The sequence below is a fragment of the Eumetopias jubatus genome, unplaced genomic scaffold (genome assembly GCF_037043125.1).
Source record: "Eumetopias jubatus isolate StellerSeaLion01/CBP00866 unplaced genomic scaffold, mEumJub1_p1.0 scaffold_1, whole genome shotgun sequence".
Classification (NCBI taxonomy): domain Eukaryota; kingdom Metazoa; phylum Chordata; class Mammalia; order Carnivora; family Otariidae; genus Eumetopias; species Eumetopias jubatus.
In genome coordinates, this window is record NW_028274807.1 from 72,608,820 (window position 1) to 72,625,974 (window position 17,155).

The following is a 17,155-nucleotide window of genomic DNA, read 5'->3' on the forward strand; positions in this document are numbered from 1 at the left end:
AAGGATGGCTACTTTTGGATGTCCATTAGCATGATAAATGCTCACTTTCAATCTGGAGGTGTCGTTGGGTCTAAAATGAGTCTCTTGTAAGCAGCATATCGATGGGTCTTGTTTTTTAAATCCATTCTGATATCCTATGTCTTTTGATTGGAGCATTTAGTCCATTTACATTCAGAGTAATTATTGAAAGATATGAATTTATATGTATCAAAAATGGATCTAAAAGCACTCTGCATTGGTTATCAGATATGGATGGACCTATACTTTTCCATGACAGCATTTGACCACTGAAATCCCAGACCACCCTAGGGAATGACTGCATTGGGCCAAGAACTTTTGCCATATCCATCACACTCATCTGACCTTTTTTCAACAGATTACCACCTCTTTCATCATTTGGAACTCTAAGAAACAGAACATTCTCTAATAGAGAACAGTAATTGAAGGATTTGAATAAATTTTAACAATGCTAAATTTTATAAATATATAATTGGAGAGATTTGTCATTGGGGAAAGCAGTTAATGCTAACTTTTGGTTGGATAAAACTTCCTTTTTCTAAAAGAAAAAAAAAGAAAGATGAATTTAGTACTTTTGTATTACCTGTAAAATCTCTGTTCCTGTAGATTGTGTCTGTTCCTTTCTAGTCTTTGTTACTTTTGGTCTCTCTGCTTAAAGGGTCCCCTTTAATATTTCTTGCAAGACTGGTTTAGTGTGCACGAATTCCTTTAGTTTTTGTTCGTCTTGGAAACTCTTTTATCTTTCCTTCTATTCTGAATGAAGACTTCCTGGATATAAAGTATTCCTGGCTGCATATTTTTCCCATTCAGCATGTTGACTATATCATGCCAGTCCTTTCTGGTCTGCCAGGTCTCTGTGGACAGGTCTACTGCCAGCCTTATGTGTCCTCTTGTCTTGAGCTGCTTTCAGGATTTTCTCTTTATGGCTTTGTAATTTGCAAGTTTCACTTTAGTAATCTGTTTTTGTTGATTCTGAGGGGAGGTCTCTGTGCCTCGGACTTGAATGCCTGTTTCCTTCCCCAGATTAGGGAAGTTCTCAACTATAATTTAAGTAAACCTTCTGCCCCTTTCTCCTGCTCTTCTTCTTCTGGGACCCCTATAATATGGCTATTATTTTGCTTTATGGAATCAATGAATTCCCTAAGTCTTCCTTTGTGATCTAATAGTTCTATTTCCCTCTTCTCTTCAGCTTCATTATTTTCCATAATTTTATCTTATATATCACAGCTTTGTTCATCCTCATTTTTGTGGCCTCCGCTTGGGACTGCATCTTGGTTATAGCATTTTTAATCTTGGCCTGACTGGATTTTAGTTCTTTTATCTGTATAGTAAGGGATTCTCTAGTGTCTTCTGTGCTTTTTTCAAGCCCAGCTAGTATCTTTATAATTGTTTTAATTTCTAGTTATGTTAGACATCTTAGTTATGTCCATATTGATTAAATCCCTGGGTGGTTATGAGTACTATCTCTTTTTCTTTCTTTTGGGGTAAATTTCTCCATCTTCTCATTTTGTCCAGAAAAGAAAAGAAGAAAAACAACAACAACAATAACAACAAGAAGGGGCGCCTGGGTGGCTCAGTCAATTAAGCGGCTGCCTTTGGTTCAGATCTCAGGGTCCTGGGATTGAGCCAGCATCTGGCTCCCTGCTCAGCAGGGAGTCTGCTTCTCCCTCTCTCTCTGCCCCTCCCCCTGCTTGTGCTCTCTCTCTCAAATAAATAAAATCTTAAAAAAAAATAACAAAAATGTCAGGAAGTGTTTCTGGTGTATGCTGTGTGCACTCTACTGTTGTGTTTTGGCTGCTCTTTCCCACTGGTCTGTCCTCTACGGAGTTCTTTGCTTGTAGCGGGGAGTGTTTGGATCTTTAACTTGCTGTGCTTTGATTTGTTTGTTAATTTGAAAAGAAAGAAAAGCCTGATCCAGGACAAGAGAAAAGGAACAGAAATGCAAACAGACAACAAACTATAAGCCTGATTCCAAAGAATGAGAAAGAAAGAAGGAAAAAAGTAAGGAAAGAAGAAAAGAGAAAAAAAAATAAGAGGCCTGTTCTGAAAAATAAGCTAGAAGGAGACAAACCAACAAATGAACAAAAAATTTATAAGCCTGATACCCCCCAAAAAAAGATAAAGAGAAAAGAAAAAGAAAAAAAATATACATATAAAGTAAAAGATAAAAAAGTAGAAATGGAAAAACAAAACATTTAAAAAATTAAGGAGAAAAAAAAGAAGCAAGCCTGGTCCTGTTTCCACCAGAAGCTGACATTTTGGAGTACTCTTTTATCAGTAGACTTGGTACATGCGGAGGCCAGTGTTGGTCTTCTGAGGGAGAGGCCTGCTGTGCTGGTTTACAAGCTGACTTGCCCTTATAAAGATGCCCCTGCCAGGCCAGGGGCACCTTTAGTGTAGGGGACTCCAGCCTCCAGGGAGGTGCCGTGCTTCTCTCTGAAGTCTGACTGAGCTTGGGGTGGGGGGCGCGGAGGGATGGATGGTGGAGGAGGAAGAATATGGCATCATCCTACCCTCTTGTCCCTGGGGAGGGGAACTCCTGGCCACCGCTGTTCAGGAGGCCCTCTCAAAAAAGCAGATAATCTCGGGATGCCTGGGTGGCTCGGTTGGGCGTCTGCCTTCGGCTTGGGTCTTGATCCCAGGGTTCTGGGATCGAGTTCCCTGTCGGGCTCCCTGCTCTGCGGGGAGCCTGCTTCTCCCCCTGCTTATGTGTGTGCGCTCTCTCTCTCTGTCTCTCTCTGACAAATGAATAAATAAAATCTTAAAAAAAAAAATCTCTTGTGTCCCGGGCCTTTGTCATTTCCCTGTTCTTGACCTGTCCCCTGGCTGTTGGTATGCCTGGTGCCACAGATCTTCTGTATTTTATCTCTGCCCGGTGGCTGGGATTCAAAACTCCCAAGTTTTAAAGGGCCTGGCAAGATACAGGCCCACTCCCCTACGCCAGAGGAGAAACTCGTGGCGTGCCCAGCACCATCCTGTCCCAGAAAAGTAGTCACCCAGTTAATACATGCCTGCTAGAGTTTATTGTGACGTACAGCGAAAAGCCGCAACTCAGTCCCCTACTCTGTTGTGTCCCAGAAGAGCAGTCGCACAGAGGCTGAATCTATTGTGGCAGACAGCGAAAAGCAGCGGCCAGGTTACCTGCACTTGGTGGTTTAGGTCTATTGTGGCTCACAGTGAAAAGCTGCTACAAGGTTATCTGCCCTCTGTGCACACCTCTGTCCCTGCTGTTGAGCTCTGCTCAGTGGCTACCAGCTGGCCTTTTGTCCTTGGAGAGGCAAAATATGTTCTTCCAAATGTACGATGGGAAGGGGGAGTGATCTCTCCCACATGTGACCCGGGGGATCTCCTCACCTCGGCTTATTGTGTGCTTCCCACCTGCTGTGTCCTTTCCCACTCTCTCCCTCTTCCTGACTTTGCCCCATGAAAAGGGTTCCCTTCCCTTTGGGTCCCCTTGGCTTTCCTCTCCCCCAGTTCATGGCTCCAAACCTCACATCTGCCACGTCCTCTCCCTCCAACTGTGCAGATTGTTTTTTTTTTTTAATAAGATTTTATTTATTAGAGAGAGAGAGCACGTTAAGGGGGGGAGGGTCAGGGAGAAGCAGACTCCCTGCTGAGCAGGGAGCCCGATGCGGGACTCGATCCCGGTACTCCAGGATCATGACCTGAGCCGAAGGCAGTCGCTTAACCAACTGAGCCACCCAGGCACCCTGTGCAGATTGTTTTCTCCCCCCCCCCCACAAAGATTTTATTTATTTATTTGACAGAGAGAGAGACAGCGAGAGAGGGAACACAAGCAGGGGGAGTGGGAGAGGGAGAAGCAGGCTTCCCACCAAGCAGGGAGCCCGATGTGGGGCTCAATCCCAGGACCCTGGGATCATGACTTGAGCCGAAGGCAGTCGCTTAACCAACTGAGCCACCCAGGCGCCCCTGTGCAGATTGTTTTCTTAATCCTAGATCATATTCCTACTTGTTCAGAATAGTTGGATGTTGATCTGGCTGTGTTCGAGGGACGAGGCCAGCTCAGCATCCCCCTACTACTCTGCCATCTGAATCCTTTCCTGGTAGCAGAAAATAATCCTTGGGTGATAGACTGAACGTTTTTGGTATTGCAAGAATCTTCTGTTTTTTGCCAAGATTGTCTAGATCAGCAGGTTGTAAGCAAAATGAGAAGTTTTTCTCTGTTTCTCTGGTTCTTTTTTTTTTTTTTTTTTTAGTATTTATTTATTTGAGAGAGACAGAGATAGTAAGAGAGAGCTCGAGCAGGGTGGAGGGGGAGAAGCAGACACCCCACGGAGCAGGGAGCCCGATGCGGGGCTCAATCCCAGGACCCTGGGATCAGGACCTGAGCCGAAGGCAGATGCCTAACCATCTGAGCCACCCAGGCGCCCCTTTCTGGTTCTGTATTCCACTTCTAACCTCTGCTTCTCATTTTTCCGTGGGTTGCCAGGACTTTTAAGTTTGCTTAAATTTTACCCTACTTATATTAATGATCTAGTAGTGCTCATTTATTCCTTGGGCACTGACTTTTTTTTTTTTTTTATTACTGAAGATAGCCATAATGTTTTTTGTTTTGTTTTGTTTTGTTTTTAAAGTAGAACGAGTGAATTGAATTTTATGAAGTAATGTGTTGGGTATTTTCCTTTCAGATTCTGGAAGAAGCAACTGAAGAGGAAACAGCACTTCATAATCGAATTATGCCCACTGTGGTTCGTCCTGCGAAACAGCTGCTTCCTGAATCCACACCTGCAGGAAACCAAGAAATGGTACGAAATCACGTGAAGTTGGATAATACTGTTGATGCTCATGCTTAATCCTCATTTTGAAATGTTGCTAGAAGATGAAATCACATGTCCTTTATTTAACTCTTACGCAGATATGCATATTTTAAATGCATTTATCCAAAACTACACACCTGGTGTATTGCAGGCACTAGTTGTATAAAAGATTAATTAAGATTTAATTCTCATTACCATTACTTTTCCTTCCTATTTATTGAGCAGCTTAGTGCCTTGTGATTTAGGTACATGGTGGTTAATCCTTTTAAATTGAAACTGTATTCTTAGGATTCAGTAAAAATATGTGAAAGGCTTTATTTTTAGGTGAATATCAAATCATGTTCCCCCTTAGTTTATTTTAGTACTTAATATGTTAACATTTTAGGATAGCAAAATATTTGAAAATATTCAAGGATATATTTTTATTAAATGAGAGGTAGTAGAGAAGCAGTCTTGAAACCTGACTTTGAAATAATCAAAGCTCCTTGCAATTTTTTAAGTAATGTTTTGCAGATGTATCAAGTTTTTTTTTTTTAAACTTGAGTATGTTAATGGACCTAATCTGTACTACTGCTTCTTTATTCTTCTCCCTTTGTTTTACTTTTAGGAGCTGTTTGAACTTCCAGTAAGTAAAGAAAGTTTACTTGTTACTTAAGTGTACTTGCTTTAATTCTAAAAAAATAGTAAATGCTTTGTGCATCTTTTGAAATCACATAGGCTATTTATGAGATAGGGATTGTCCGCCAGTTCCCATTTTCTTCTGCTTTGCAACGTATGAGTGTGGTTGCAAGGGTGCTAGGGGATAAGAAGATGGATGCCTACATGAAAGGAGCACCTGAGGTCATTGCCAGTCTTTGTAAACCTGAAACAGGTAAGGAAGCAACTAGGCTTTGAGTGAAATTCTGGTATTTGTGTGAGCTTGTATTTGCAATTTTAACAATGACATTTATTTTTTCCTTTTTAAAAGTTCCTGTTGATTTTGAAAAAGTTTTGGAAGATTACACTAAACAGGGCTTCCGTGTGATTGCTCTTGCACACAGAAAATTAGAGTCAAAACTGACATGGCATAAAGTACAGAATATTAGCAGGTAAGGTTGATCTGTTTTGCTACAACTTATCCAATAATGTTTGTTTATATAAGTCATATACAGCAATTTATATGTTGTATTTATTAAATATTTATCCAATGTATGCAACTATACCTAATGCAGTGTTTTGTTTTGGGTGATTGAGATACAAGTACAGCTCTTCAGAACTCCTATCAGTTTGTTAAATATTTATTTAGTGCCCACTGTGTGTCAGGCATGTTTTAGGAATACAATTATGTTTTAAAATGTAAACATAATTCTCTTGTATTTTGTTTTTCCCAAATAACCTACTTGGTTTTGCCCAGTGGTTGGAACGAAGTATTATTTTGGTCAGAGTTTCATGAGGCACAATAACTAATTATACCAGTCTCCCCTTCCCAACTCTCAAAGGTCGAATGACATTGCCATCATCACATTCACTTTTCTCCAGTCTTCCTCTCTCCAATTTGTGTTCCACAGTGCCTCCAGAGAGCTTTTTAACATTCAGATCTAATACCAGTCTCCTACCTGGAATTCTAATAAATGGCTTCCCATCATCTACTGGAAGAGTTCACCATCAGGAATATGCATCAGGAAAGAAACAAAACATGTAACACTTAATTTGAAAAAGGGAAAGTGATAGAAGCAGATAAGAATCAGAAAAAGGCATACAGGGGTGCCTGGATGGCTCAGTCAAGTGTCTGCCTTTGGCTCAGGTCACGATCCCAGTACCCTGGGATCGAGCCCCGAGTCAGGATCCCTGCTCAGTGGGGAGTCTGCTTCTCCCTCTCCCTCTGCTCCTCCCCCCTGCTTGTACTCTCTCTCTCAAATAAATAAATTAAATTAAAAAAAAAAAGGCATACAAATGGCCAATGAACACATGAAAATGGTAATACACTTTAGTTTTTTGGGGAACTACAAAATAAAACCACAGTGAGACATCACTTCTCTCCTGAGGTTGGTGAAACTAAAAAGATTGATAATATCAAGTGTTAGTGAAGGCTTGAGAAAATTTTAATAACATACTGTTACTATACTATTGTAGATTCATAATAAACATGTGTAATACCTATCAAAATTTAAATTGCTTAAACGGTTTGACCCAGCAAGTGCAGTTCTAGGAATCCAGCTTGAAGAGCTATTTCTACATGTGCATAAGGTCAGATTTAAGTAGTGTCAATAGCATAACCAATAGGGCAGTGGCTAAATTATGGATTATTAACACTTCTTTTAGAATTACAGCTTTTCCCACTATGCAAAATTAGAGCGTTCCTGTGAAGCTGTTCGTAAGCCAGAAGGGCTTAAAGTGAAGAAACAATTACCATTTAATTTATTTAGAAAAAATTCTGAGTGTTTCCAGACCCCAGAAATAATCTCCCTTAAGCTATGATACCTTAGGACACATCTTGCTAATGCAGGCACAAAATAAATCAAGATGGAGCAAGATGCTCACAGACACAGTTCAGACCTATGTGGCTTGACGCTGAGATGCTGATTGTAATCCCCAGGGAAGGAGCTTGGGAGTGCCGCTCTCACTGCTTGGGAGTGCACTGCTTCTGAAATGGCTCACTGCAAAACAAATGCTGAATGCTATTTTTGCCTTTTGCCTTTTTTTCTTAATGAGTGAAAAGTCTTCGGATTTCCTTGGGTTAGTGAAAAGAAGTACTAATGTAGGTCTTTCATAAAAGTAAAGTGGCCTAATGCAAGCTTTTGAAAAGTGGGAGATACCTAAGTGTAAAGAGCTAGGGCAGTGTTTATAGTACAATCCTGTTTTTCTGAATGAGAACTAAAGGAGTGGAGTGGATAGCCAGCCAAATAACTAAAAGGAAGAGCTATGTTAGGAATTCTGCCTATTCACACAGAATGTTTGGGGGATGTGGTTTAAGTATGAACGTTTCAAAAAAAAAAAGAAAAGCAGTAGCCAGATGATGTGATGGATATGCATGGTTGGGAGGTATGCATGTAAAATACTGTGTTCTAATTTTTGTGAAGGGCATATCAGCTTCTTTCTCTAGAGCTTCACCTTTTGCCATTTTTCCCTTAAAGACTAACTATTGATTTGTCTGTAGTTCTTGAGCCTGTCCTATTCAGACATCCTTCTGTGCCCTTGAATAGGCTATTCCTTCTACCCATAATATCTATCCCTGTCAACTTTTCTCTCTTTCTCTACTGCCTTTCCATGGCATCCTTAAACCAAGACCTTCACCGTCTTTTCATTCTATCTCATAGGGGCAGGTTTTGGCATTTCTCTTACAGCTTGAACCTTTATATCTTGAGTTGACTATTGTTCATTCATTAGGGGACAAAATTTCCATGACCTTTGTCATTCATTGGAAAGTTAAGAAACCATTCGCAGCCAGAAACTAGCAGGTCATGGAAAAACGGCAACAGTGCTTGGACCCCAGCGTTTCACATTGGTAACGCTTTGTTCCTTGAAATGCATTTTCAGACTTAAAGGCTTATTTCTCCTATCACCACGAGCAGTATCATTTGTATTGTTTCCTAACTGTTCTTTAATACATTACCACCCATAGTTATAAATTATATTTCAAAGATTGTTTGGGTTTTAGTGCTATGTACTTAAAGTGCCTTTATTGAATTTTATGTCAACAAACCACTTGTTATTTCAAGTTTGGGATTTTGGTCCCTACCCTCAAGTCTTCTTTCTCCATTGAAAAAAAAACATTTCTGGGGTGCCTGGGTGGCTCAAGTTGGTTAAATGTCCAACTCTTGATCTCAGTTGAGGTCTTGATCTCTGGGTCATGAGTTCAAGCCTCACATTGGGCTCTTTGCTGAGTGTGGAGCCTACTTTAAAAAAAAAAAGAAAAAAAATCTGTGATATAATTTTGGTAGCTTGAGATTTCTTAAGAATGCAACCATCTCCAGGGTGCCTGGGTGGCTAAGTCATTAAGCGTCTGCCTTCTGCTCGGGTCATGGTCCCAGGGTCCTGGGATCGAGCCCTGCATCGGGCTCCCTGCTCAGCGGGAAGCCTGCTTCTCCCTCTCCTACCCACCCCCGCTTGTGTTCCCTCTCTCGCTGTGTCTCTGTCAAATAAATAAATAAAATCTTAAAAAAAAAAAGAGAATGCAACCATCTCCATGATGATGCTGAAGCACATGTTATTTTTGCATGGTCATCTCTCTCTTTTAAAAGATTATTTATTTATTTATTTGAGAGAGAGTGAGAGGGAGGAGGGGCAGAGGGAGAGAATCTCAAGCAGATTCCGAACAAGTGTGGGACTCGATCTCACAACCCTAAGATATGACTAGAGCCAAAGTAAAGAGTCGGATGCTCAACCAACTGAGCCACGCACACGCCTCTGCGTGTATCTCTTTGTTGGCATGTCTGTTTTCCCACAAAAACTCCTTAAGGGTAGAGATCATACCTTTTCAGCTTTGACCTTCCAGTGACTAGTAGTACTACTTGGTGCAGAGTAGATACTCAGCTTTTGAAGGAATAGCATCTTGATAACTGTTGATTATTAATAAGCATTTTTTTTAAAGGAAAAAAAATTTTTTTTTGTGCAGGAGGTGGTACTTTATTATCTAGGATATATTGGGAAGCCACTTAATATTTTTAGGCAGGTGAGTTATATTGTGTATTATTTAGAGCAGTGGCAGGCTGTATTGAAGGCAGCAATAGTTGAATGAGATGTTTTGAATTGGGGAGTAAGTGATCGCTTAGGACATTGGTTTTGAAACTGGTGGTTACCCCACACTAATTGGATTTCAAATCAGTATACTGGGTTGAAACCACTACAGTTTGTTTATTTATTTTTTAAAGATTTTATTTATTTATTTGAGAGACAGTGAGAGAGAGAGAGCACATGAGAGGGGGGAGGGTCAGAGGGAGAAGCAGACTCCCTGCTGAGCAGGGAGCCCGATGCGGGACTCAATCCTGGGACTCCAGGATCATGACCTGAGCCGAAGGCAGTCGCTTAACCAACTGAGCCACCCAGGTGTCCGGAAATTTGTTTTTTAAAGATTTTATTTATTTATTTGACAGAGAGTGAACATAAATAGGAGGATCGGCAGGCAGAGGGTGAGGGAGAAGCAGGCTCCTTGCTGGGCGGGGACCCATCCCAGGACTCTGGGATCATGACCTGAGCTGAAGGCAGATGCTTAATGACTGAGCCACCCAGGTACCCCAATATTAATAAATACTGTAAGAGCCCCATCTCTGGGACCCATGTAGATCTCATTGTCAGACTGCTAAATAGTTTTTGTATCACACTTCCAGGATCAAGAATTTGATCAAGAGTCTAGGGACGCCTGGGTGGCTCATCAGTTAAGCATCTGCCTTTGGCTCAGGTCATGATGCTGGAGTCCCAGGATTGAGCCCCATATTGGGCTCCCCACTCAGCGGAGAGTCTGCTTCTCCCTCTGACCCTCCCCCTTCCTGTGCTATCTCACTCTCTGTCTCTCTCAAATAAATAAATAACATCTTTAAAAAAAATTTGATCGAGTCTTCTAAAATTCATCGAAGGCTTGATAATCCAGTATAACTGTATTGAATGTGCTTATTGTCAAGTTTTTCCCTTTTCTCTTAACATTTATATTAGGGTATATTGTATGGGGGGATATTAAAGCATAGATTCATTTATGCTTATTCATTTTGTGGGTAGAATACAAGATGAACATTCTTTAGTACTACAGGTGTTTAGTGTCTTACAAAAATAACATTTCCAAATTATCCTTATTTCTCACATTTCAGAGGGTAAAATTTTATTTCAAAATATACCTCTTGGGAATTATTTTTCCAGATATAAATTTTTTGAGTTACTGAACACACACATTTATGGCTTATTCAGCATATAAAATGTTTCAATTTGTAATGGCTTTATTAATATAAAGAGAATCGTATCTGTTCTCTGGACTAAACCATTATGTGTTAAAATATCTTTTTCTGCAGAGATGTCATTGAAAACAACATGGATTTTATGGGATTAATTGTAATGCAGAACAAATTAAAGCAAGAAACCCCTGCAGTACTTGAAGATTTGCATAAAGCCAACATTCGCACTGTCATGGTCACAGGTTAGACTTTATAAAAGGACACAGAAAAAATTGAATGTGACTCTTAAAAGAGTTCAGGTTATAGGATATTGTGGAATGATCAGTTAGTTGTAAAAGCATATAGTGGCTCCTTCCTACCTTGTCCCATTTCAACTCAAAAAGTTTTTTAAAGGTATAAGATAACTTTGCAATACTCTCTTAAGGTCTAGCAAATTCTGTTTATAGAAACAGTAAAACGGTGAAGAGCATATTCTAAAAATTTAGATTTTGCTCCTTTTTGTTGCCCCTCTTTAATCATACATTTTTTATAGCAGTTATTTTGTGTAAGCTATTTGTAGATTTGTTTTCTCTACTAAAGCATAAGATTCTAGAGGGTTAAGAGAATGTTTTGTTCATTTTGGGGTCTTCTGCAATTTTTAGAACTGTGCCAGATGCATGGAAAATGATTAATAGATATTTGTTAGAATTACACTTTTATGTGTAAGAGTATGTTTATTATCATTGCCTGAATGCATACTAGTGAAAATAGCCATTGTTTGATTGGTTTTTGATTTCTGACGACTATACCCAAATGATTCTCCTGGTGTTATTGTTGATATTAGATAATTCCCATTCCTTAGTGTGAAATTATGGCAGCTCTAAGTATTTTTTTCTTAGTAAATAATCAGAATTAAGATAATCATTTTATGGCTCTTCTGTGTTCACTAAGACTTACATGGAAAAGGCAATTGACATTTTTTTTGTTTCAGACTCTGAGATCCATCTAATAGCATACTTAACCACTATGTAGCTCAAGTAAAGAAATGTATTAGCATCCCAGCAATTCCTTGGTTCTAATGATTCCTCTTTCGAAGCACTTTCCATCTCTGTCTCTTCCCTCTCTTTCCCTGCCATGACAGACTGTGGCCTGTGTCCCATGGGGGTCTGTCTGGTCACAGGATGACACTGCTGGAAATAGTGTGTGGGAATTGGGGGAAGAAATCCTATTGCCCTTCAGTTCTGGCAGTGGTGGACTTCCCAGACCTTTGCCTGCCTCTCACATATGTTTATATTTTCTTGATCCTGTCCTTACAGGGCTTCTTTTCATTTCTCTCCTCCTCGTGACTGAGAGGATGTCTGTTTTCTCTTCATATCTTGTAAAGATTGTATTATTGTTACCTTGCTTATCATTTTGCTTTTGTAATCCGGTCCTTTTTTCCTGTGATATTAGGTATTCTTGTACAGATCACCAGTCACTTCTAAGTTATTTCAACAAATATTTTTTGAGCACCTATTTTGTGTGTATGTAGCACTGTGCCAGGTGTCGATGGGTATTACTAGTGCATAACTGAAAGAGATTCACAATGTATCTGGCTTTAAAAATTACAGTTGAGAAGGGTCTGACTGTTCAGCATATGTGTGCTTGAATTATTTGAGGCTTCCTTTGAAAAGTATGTTTTGATTTTTGTTACTTTTAAGATACAAGAGCAATACTGTACATTATCTTCATTTTGCCAAGCCCAGTCATGGGGTAATAGATATTCTTGATAAGTATTAATTGTTGAATACATTTATGTTTCCATTTTAATTGTAATGTATTTTCAATATTTTGAAAATTAGGTGACAATATGTTGACTGCTGTTTCTGTGGCCAGAGACTGTGGAATGATACTACCTCAGGATAAAGTTATTATTGCTGAAGCATTACCTCCGAAGGATGGGAAAGTTGCCAAGATAAATTGGCATTATGCAGACACCCTAACACAGTGCAGTAATTCATCAGCAATTGACTCAGAGGTAATGTCAAGAACAATTTTCCCTTTTGAAGCTTGCTTATTTGAATTTAGTCTGAAAAAATAAAAGGTGGTGGATGCATTAAATAGCACAACACAACAGAAAATAAATGAAAACAGATGCCTGGGTCATCGCCTCAGAGATTGATTCATTAGGACTAGGTAAGACCCAGGTACCTCAAATTGTGATACTTAGTCAAAGCTGAAAAGAACCATTTTAAAGTATGAGAATCCCAGATATTTATTCTATTTTAATTGTTTAAAAAGATTTATTTATTTGAGAGAGGAGAGAGAGTGTGCGAGAATGGGGGGAGGGGCAGAGGGAGAGAATCCCCAAGCAGACTCCCTGCTGAGCTAGGAACCTGATGCAGGGTTTGATCCCACAACCCATGAGATCACGACCTGAAACTAAGAGTGGCCGCTTAACAGACTGAGCCACCCAGGTGCCTCTATCCTATTTTGAAAGTAATGATAAAGGATGCAGATGGTCCATAGTATTTAGTCCATGCATTATTTCAAACCGAAGCTGATATTTAGCCTTTGTTTTTTTTTTTTTAAATAACGACTATAGGTAGATTACCTTAAAACTGAATTCCTTTTACTTTTAATAAATGTTAAACTTTCATTGTTTCATGTAAAATATCAAATGAAAGCATTTAGTTTTAGATCAAATACATATATATATATATATTTAAATATTTTATTTATTTATTTGACAGAGAGAGTACAAGCAGGGGGAATAGCAGGCAGAGGGAGAGAGAGAAGCAGGTTCTCCTGCTGAGCAGGGAGCTGGATATGGGGCTTGATCCTAGGACCCTGGGATTATGACCTGAGCCGAAGGCAGATGCTTAGCCAACTAGGCCACCCAGGCGCCCCAGATCAAATATATTTAAAATAGGATTGTATCACTTGTTCTGGCTTCCTAAATATTGTTTTAAATGTCTCATACACAGGCTATTCCAATTAAACTGGTTCATGATAGCTTAGAGGATCTTCAGGTGACTCGTTACCATTTTGCAATGAATGGAAAATCATTTTCAGTGATATTAGAACATTTTCAAGACCTTGCTCCTAAGGTTAGTGACTTGGGCTTATGTATGTGTATGTTCACATGAATATATTGCGAACAATATTTTAAATTCATATTTTTTCCAGTTGATGTTGCATGGCACTGTGTTTGCTCGTATGGCGCCTGATCAGAAGACACAATTAATAGAAGCATTGCAAAATGTGGAGTAAGTATTGTTTTTTTTATTTTTATGGATTTTAATTTCATTTTCAAAACCAGAAAGGTACTAATATTTCATGTATATAGAATTGCCACCTATCAGATAGGTGAGAACTCTAAAGTGCCTGTTTAAAAGAGGCTCATGTGCTCATTTATTTAGCTAAAGTACAATATCCACAATTCCTCTTCCATAATATCTGTAAGATAGAGTTCATTTACTCAGCTTGTAGAGGTGACTTCATAGTTTTTGTATTAAAGACTGTACAGGCCCAGGACCTTTGCTCTAAAGATTAGGAAATTGAAATACCAGATGAAAAACTGACATGCCCAGCTTGTGACAGAAATGGGACAATAACCTAGGTCATTTGACTTGCAAGCTGGTGCTGTTTGCAGAGCAACACGCCTGTGGTCCTTGTGATAAAAAGATTCATTAGTTCCAGTGGGCAGGTCTCAGTCTGTTAGCTCTTCATAATAACATATTGGAGAAATCTTAAGTTAAATGTTTGTTTTTAAAAAGTAATCAAAATCTTAATGTAATTTTTGTTTCTCAGTTACTTCGTTGGCATGTGCGGTGATGGTGCAAATGATTGTGGTGTAAGTATGGTTTTTGTGATTTATAGTTCTTTCTTTGCCTGAGTCACATTTACAAAACTTAATCTCTTTTCTTCTTCAAACCATTAGGCTTTGAAGAGGGCACATGGAGGCATTTCGTTATCAGAGCTCGAGGCTTCGGTGGCATCTCCCTTTACCTCCAAAACTCCTAGTATTTCCTGTGTGCCAAACCTTATCAGGTAGCACAGATTGAAAGTGTTCCTATTATCTCTTCATGGCGTGCTCTATTAACATAGAAAAAAATTATAGAAATCAGTATGAATTTGTTGTAATGATAGTATATTCGATCTCTAACTACATTAGCAACAGGTTGCTCTCTTCATCTCTTTTAGTTCTGCTTTGGTTTAGTTCTTTTGGTAGAAAAGTGCTTTGTCATAGCTGTTGAATGTTGATGTTCATCTGTCAAGATATAATTGTGATTTGGAAGAGGAGTTGAAAATGCTGAATACATGCCAACATTTGTTTTCACAGGGAAGGCCGTGCTGCTTTAATGACTTCTTTTTGTGTGTTTAAATTTATGGCTTTGTACAGCATTATACAGTACTTCAGTGTTACTCTGTTATATTCCGTAAGTACCGACATTACTTATAGAGATGGTGCTTTTGTTAAGGCATTTAAACCAAAAAATTGAGTATGTATGCATCCACTAATTATGGAACTTATGTAACTAGCTTCTATAAATTTTCCTTTATTATATTTTGAGTAGCAGATTGAAAATCTTATTAATCTGGAATAGCATTTTTCTTTGAGGCTGACAACTGTGGCTAAAGCCTTGTGAATAAAAGATGATTGTATTCTCTTTTTTGCCTTTAGTGCAAATTGGGCATCTTTCTTAGAACTCTCAAAATGTCAAGCTGTGACATATTTCACATTTGTAGGTAACTCTGCTATACATTTACAGAAAAAAGCCAGAACGAGAAAGATGTTTCAGCAGTAGGTTGTAGGACTTTATGCATTTAGAGAGTAAGTGTAAACAGTGGGTCCATGGGTACTCCATCAGATTTTATAATTGAAGTGATCTCACTTTATAATTTTCTCAAAACAGTAGTGACATCCCAGGGAGTTTTTATGAAACTATCCCTTTTCTACCATTTGTAGAAAGGATCAGGAAAGGATGGTGTTAGGAAGCTTTGAGATACTAATTTCCAAGAGTGTTGAAAATTATGAGTAAAAGCTTGTGTTTTCTTTTTGTGAAAAAAATTAAAAGATTTTTATTGAATGAATTTTTAGGAGATGCCTTTTATATTAATCAGTTGTATCTTTGCAAATATATATTTCACTAAATATCAAAGGCAAATGTATTTTAATTTTTAAGCAAGTCCAAATGTCACTTTAAAGTTGTCATTATTGGTGGGGGGGTGGAGTGGGGAGACCAAAACCAAGGAGGAAAAATCCATAACCAGGGGAAAAGATACAAAAACAATTTCTGAAAACTAATTATGTTTTAAAAATTACTTCTGTAGATCTTAAGTAACCTAGGAGACTTCCAGTTTCTCTTCATTGATCTGGCAATCATTTTGGTAGTGGTATTTACAAGTGAGTAAATCGCTTTTATTATTGATTTAAAAGCATATGAAATTCTGATGTAACTCATTAAACTTTGGTAAATTTGTATCAATAATTATAACACAGTGCATACTTCTTCAGATTCCCTGTAAGTGCATTCTTGTACTACTAGTTGTTTTTATTTGCCCTAGTTGTTTTACTGTTCTTTCTTCATCTTTTTCTCCCACTGAGCAGAGAGCCCAATGCAGGGCTCCATCCCAGGATCCTGGGATCATGACCTCAGCTGAAGGCAGATGCCTAACCAACTGAGCCACCCAGGCATCCCACTTTAGTCTTTTGAAATCCAGAATATTACATCAGCCTCTTTGGGGGGCATCTTGATGTTGACATTTATGAAAGAAGAGAAACCAGTTACATGAATTTGTCTGGTCTGATGTAGTCTCATTAGACTCAGGCTGTGAATTCTTGGCAGGAATATGGCAGAAGTGATACCATGTCCTAGGTAGCGCATATGAGGAGACAGAAGATACTGGTTTATTTTGGTCTTGGTGATTATATTAAAATAAATAATGATGTAATGGGATATGACCCGTTTAATCAAATAAAAATTCACAAGTCCATATTAGAAATAAGTAGGGAGAGAAGAGAAAGCTCTTCCTTAAAGTGCAAACTAATAAATATAGAAGGAGTGATGGATACAGACCATGGAAAGACTCTGATCTGATTGACCTTTTAAGCCAGATACTTCTTTTCTGTGCACTAGAGGATGCTTATCAGGATCTTTGGTCTCTGCCTGCTAGATGCCAGTAACACTCCCTGTTTTGACAACCAAAAATATCTCCAGACATTGCCAGATACTCTCTACGGGGCAAAATCATGTTGGTTGAGAACCAGTGAGTTAGACAGTCATTGGGGGATATTAAAACTAGCAAGTGAAAGTTTAATGAAGAACAGGTTTTTTACATATCTTTTTACAAATTAATTACAAAGAGAAAAGCAGAAATGTTATAGTAGAGAAACTTGGTGTGGATATCACCTTAATAAGTGATCAAGGCCTTTTTTGGTTACTGTTTATATAGCTTTCAACCTTTGTTAATGTCTTCTTTTTGTGTGTGTGTTACTGTCTTCATAAGAGGGAGAAATATGTATTTTTACAATAG

At 38.7% G+C, this 17,155-nt stretch overlaps 1 protein-coding gene across 2 annotated transcripts in view; it reads left to right on the forward strand.

Annotated features, from left to right (window-relative positions):
- The window catches only part of ATP13A3 (ATPase 13A3), a 94,409-nt gene that overhangs the window by 53,970 nt on the left and 23,284 nt on the right, over window positions 1-17,155 (forward strand). For both annotated transcript variants that reach the window (XM_028100971.2, XM_028100974.2), the window contains exons 17-28: window positions 4,668-4,784; window positions 5,404-5,421; window positions 5,514-5,667; window positions 5,764-5,884; window positions 10,775-10,899; window positions 12,478-12,653; window positions 13,603-13,725; window positions 13,805-13,884; window positions 14,429-14,471; window positions 14,559-14,668; window positions 14,961-15,057; window positions 15,953-16,025. In XM_028100971.2, the coding sequence (XP_027956772.1) occupies window positions 4,668-4,784; window positions 5,404-5,421; window positions 5,514-5,667; window positions 5,764-5,884; window positions 10,775-10,899; window positions 12,478-12,653; window positions 13,603-13,725; window positions 13,805-13,884; window positions 14,429-14,471; window positions 14,559-14,668; window positions 14,961-15,057; window positions 15,953-16,025 (1,237 nt within the window). The remainder of the gene's footprint in view (window positions 1-4,667; window positions 4,785-5,403; window positions 5,422-5,513; window positions 5,668-5,763; window positions 5,885-10,774; window positions 10,900-12,477; window positions 12,654-13,602; window positions 13,726-13,804; window positions 13,885-14,428; window positions 14,472-14,558; window positions 14,669-14,960; window positions 15,058-15,952; window positions 16,026-17,155) is intronic.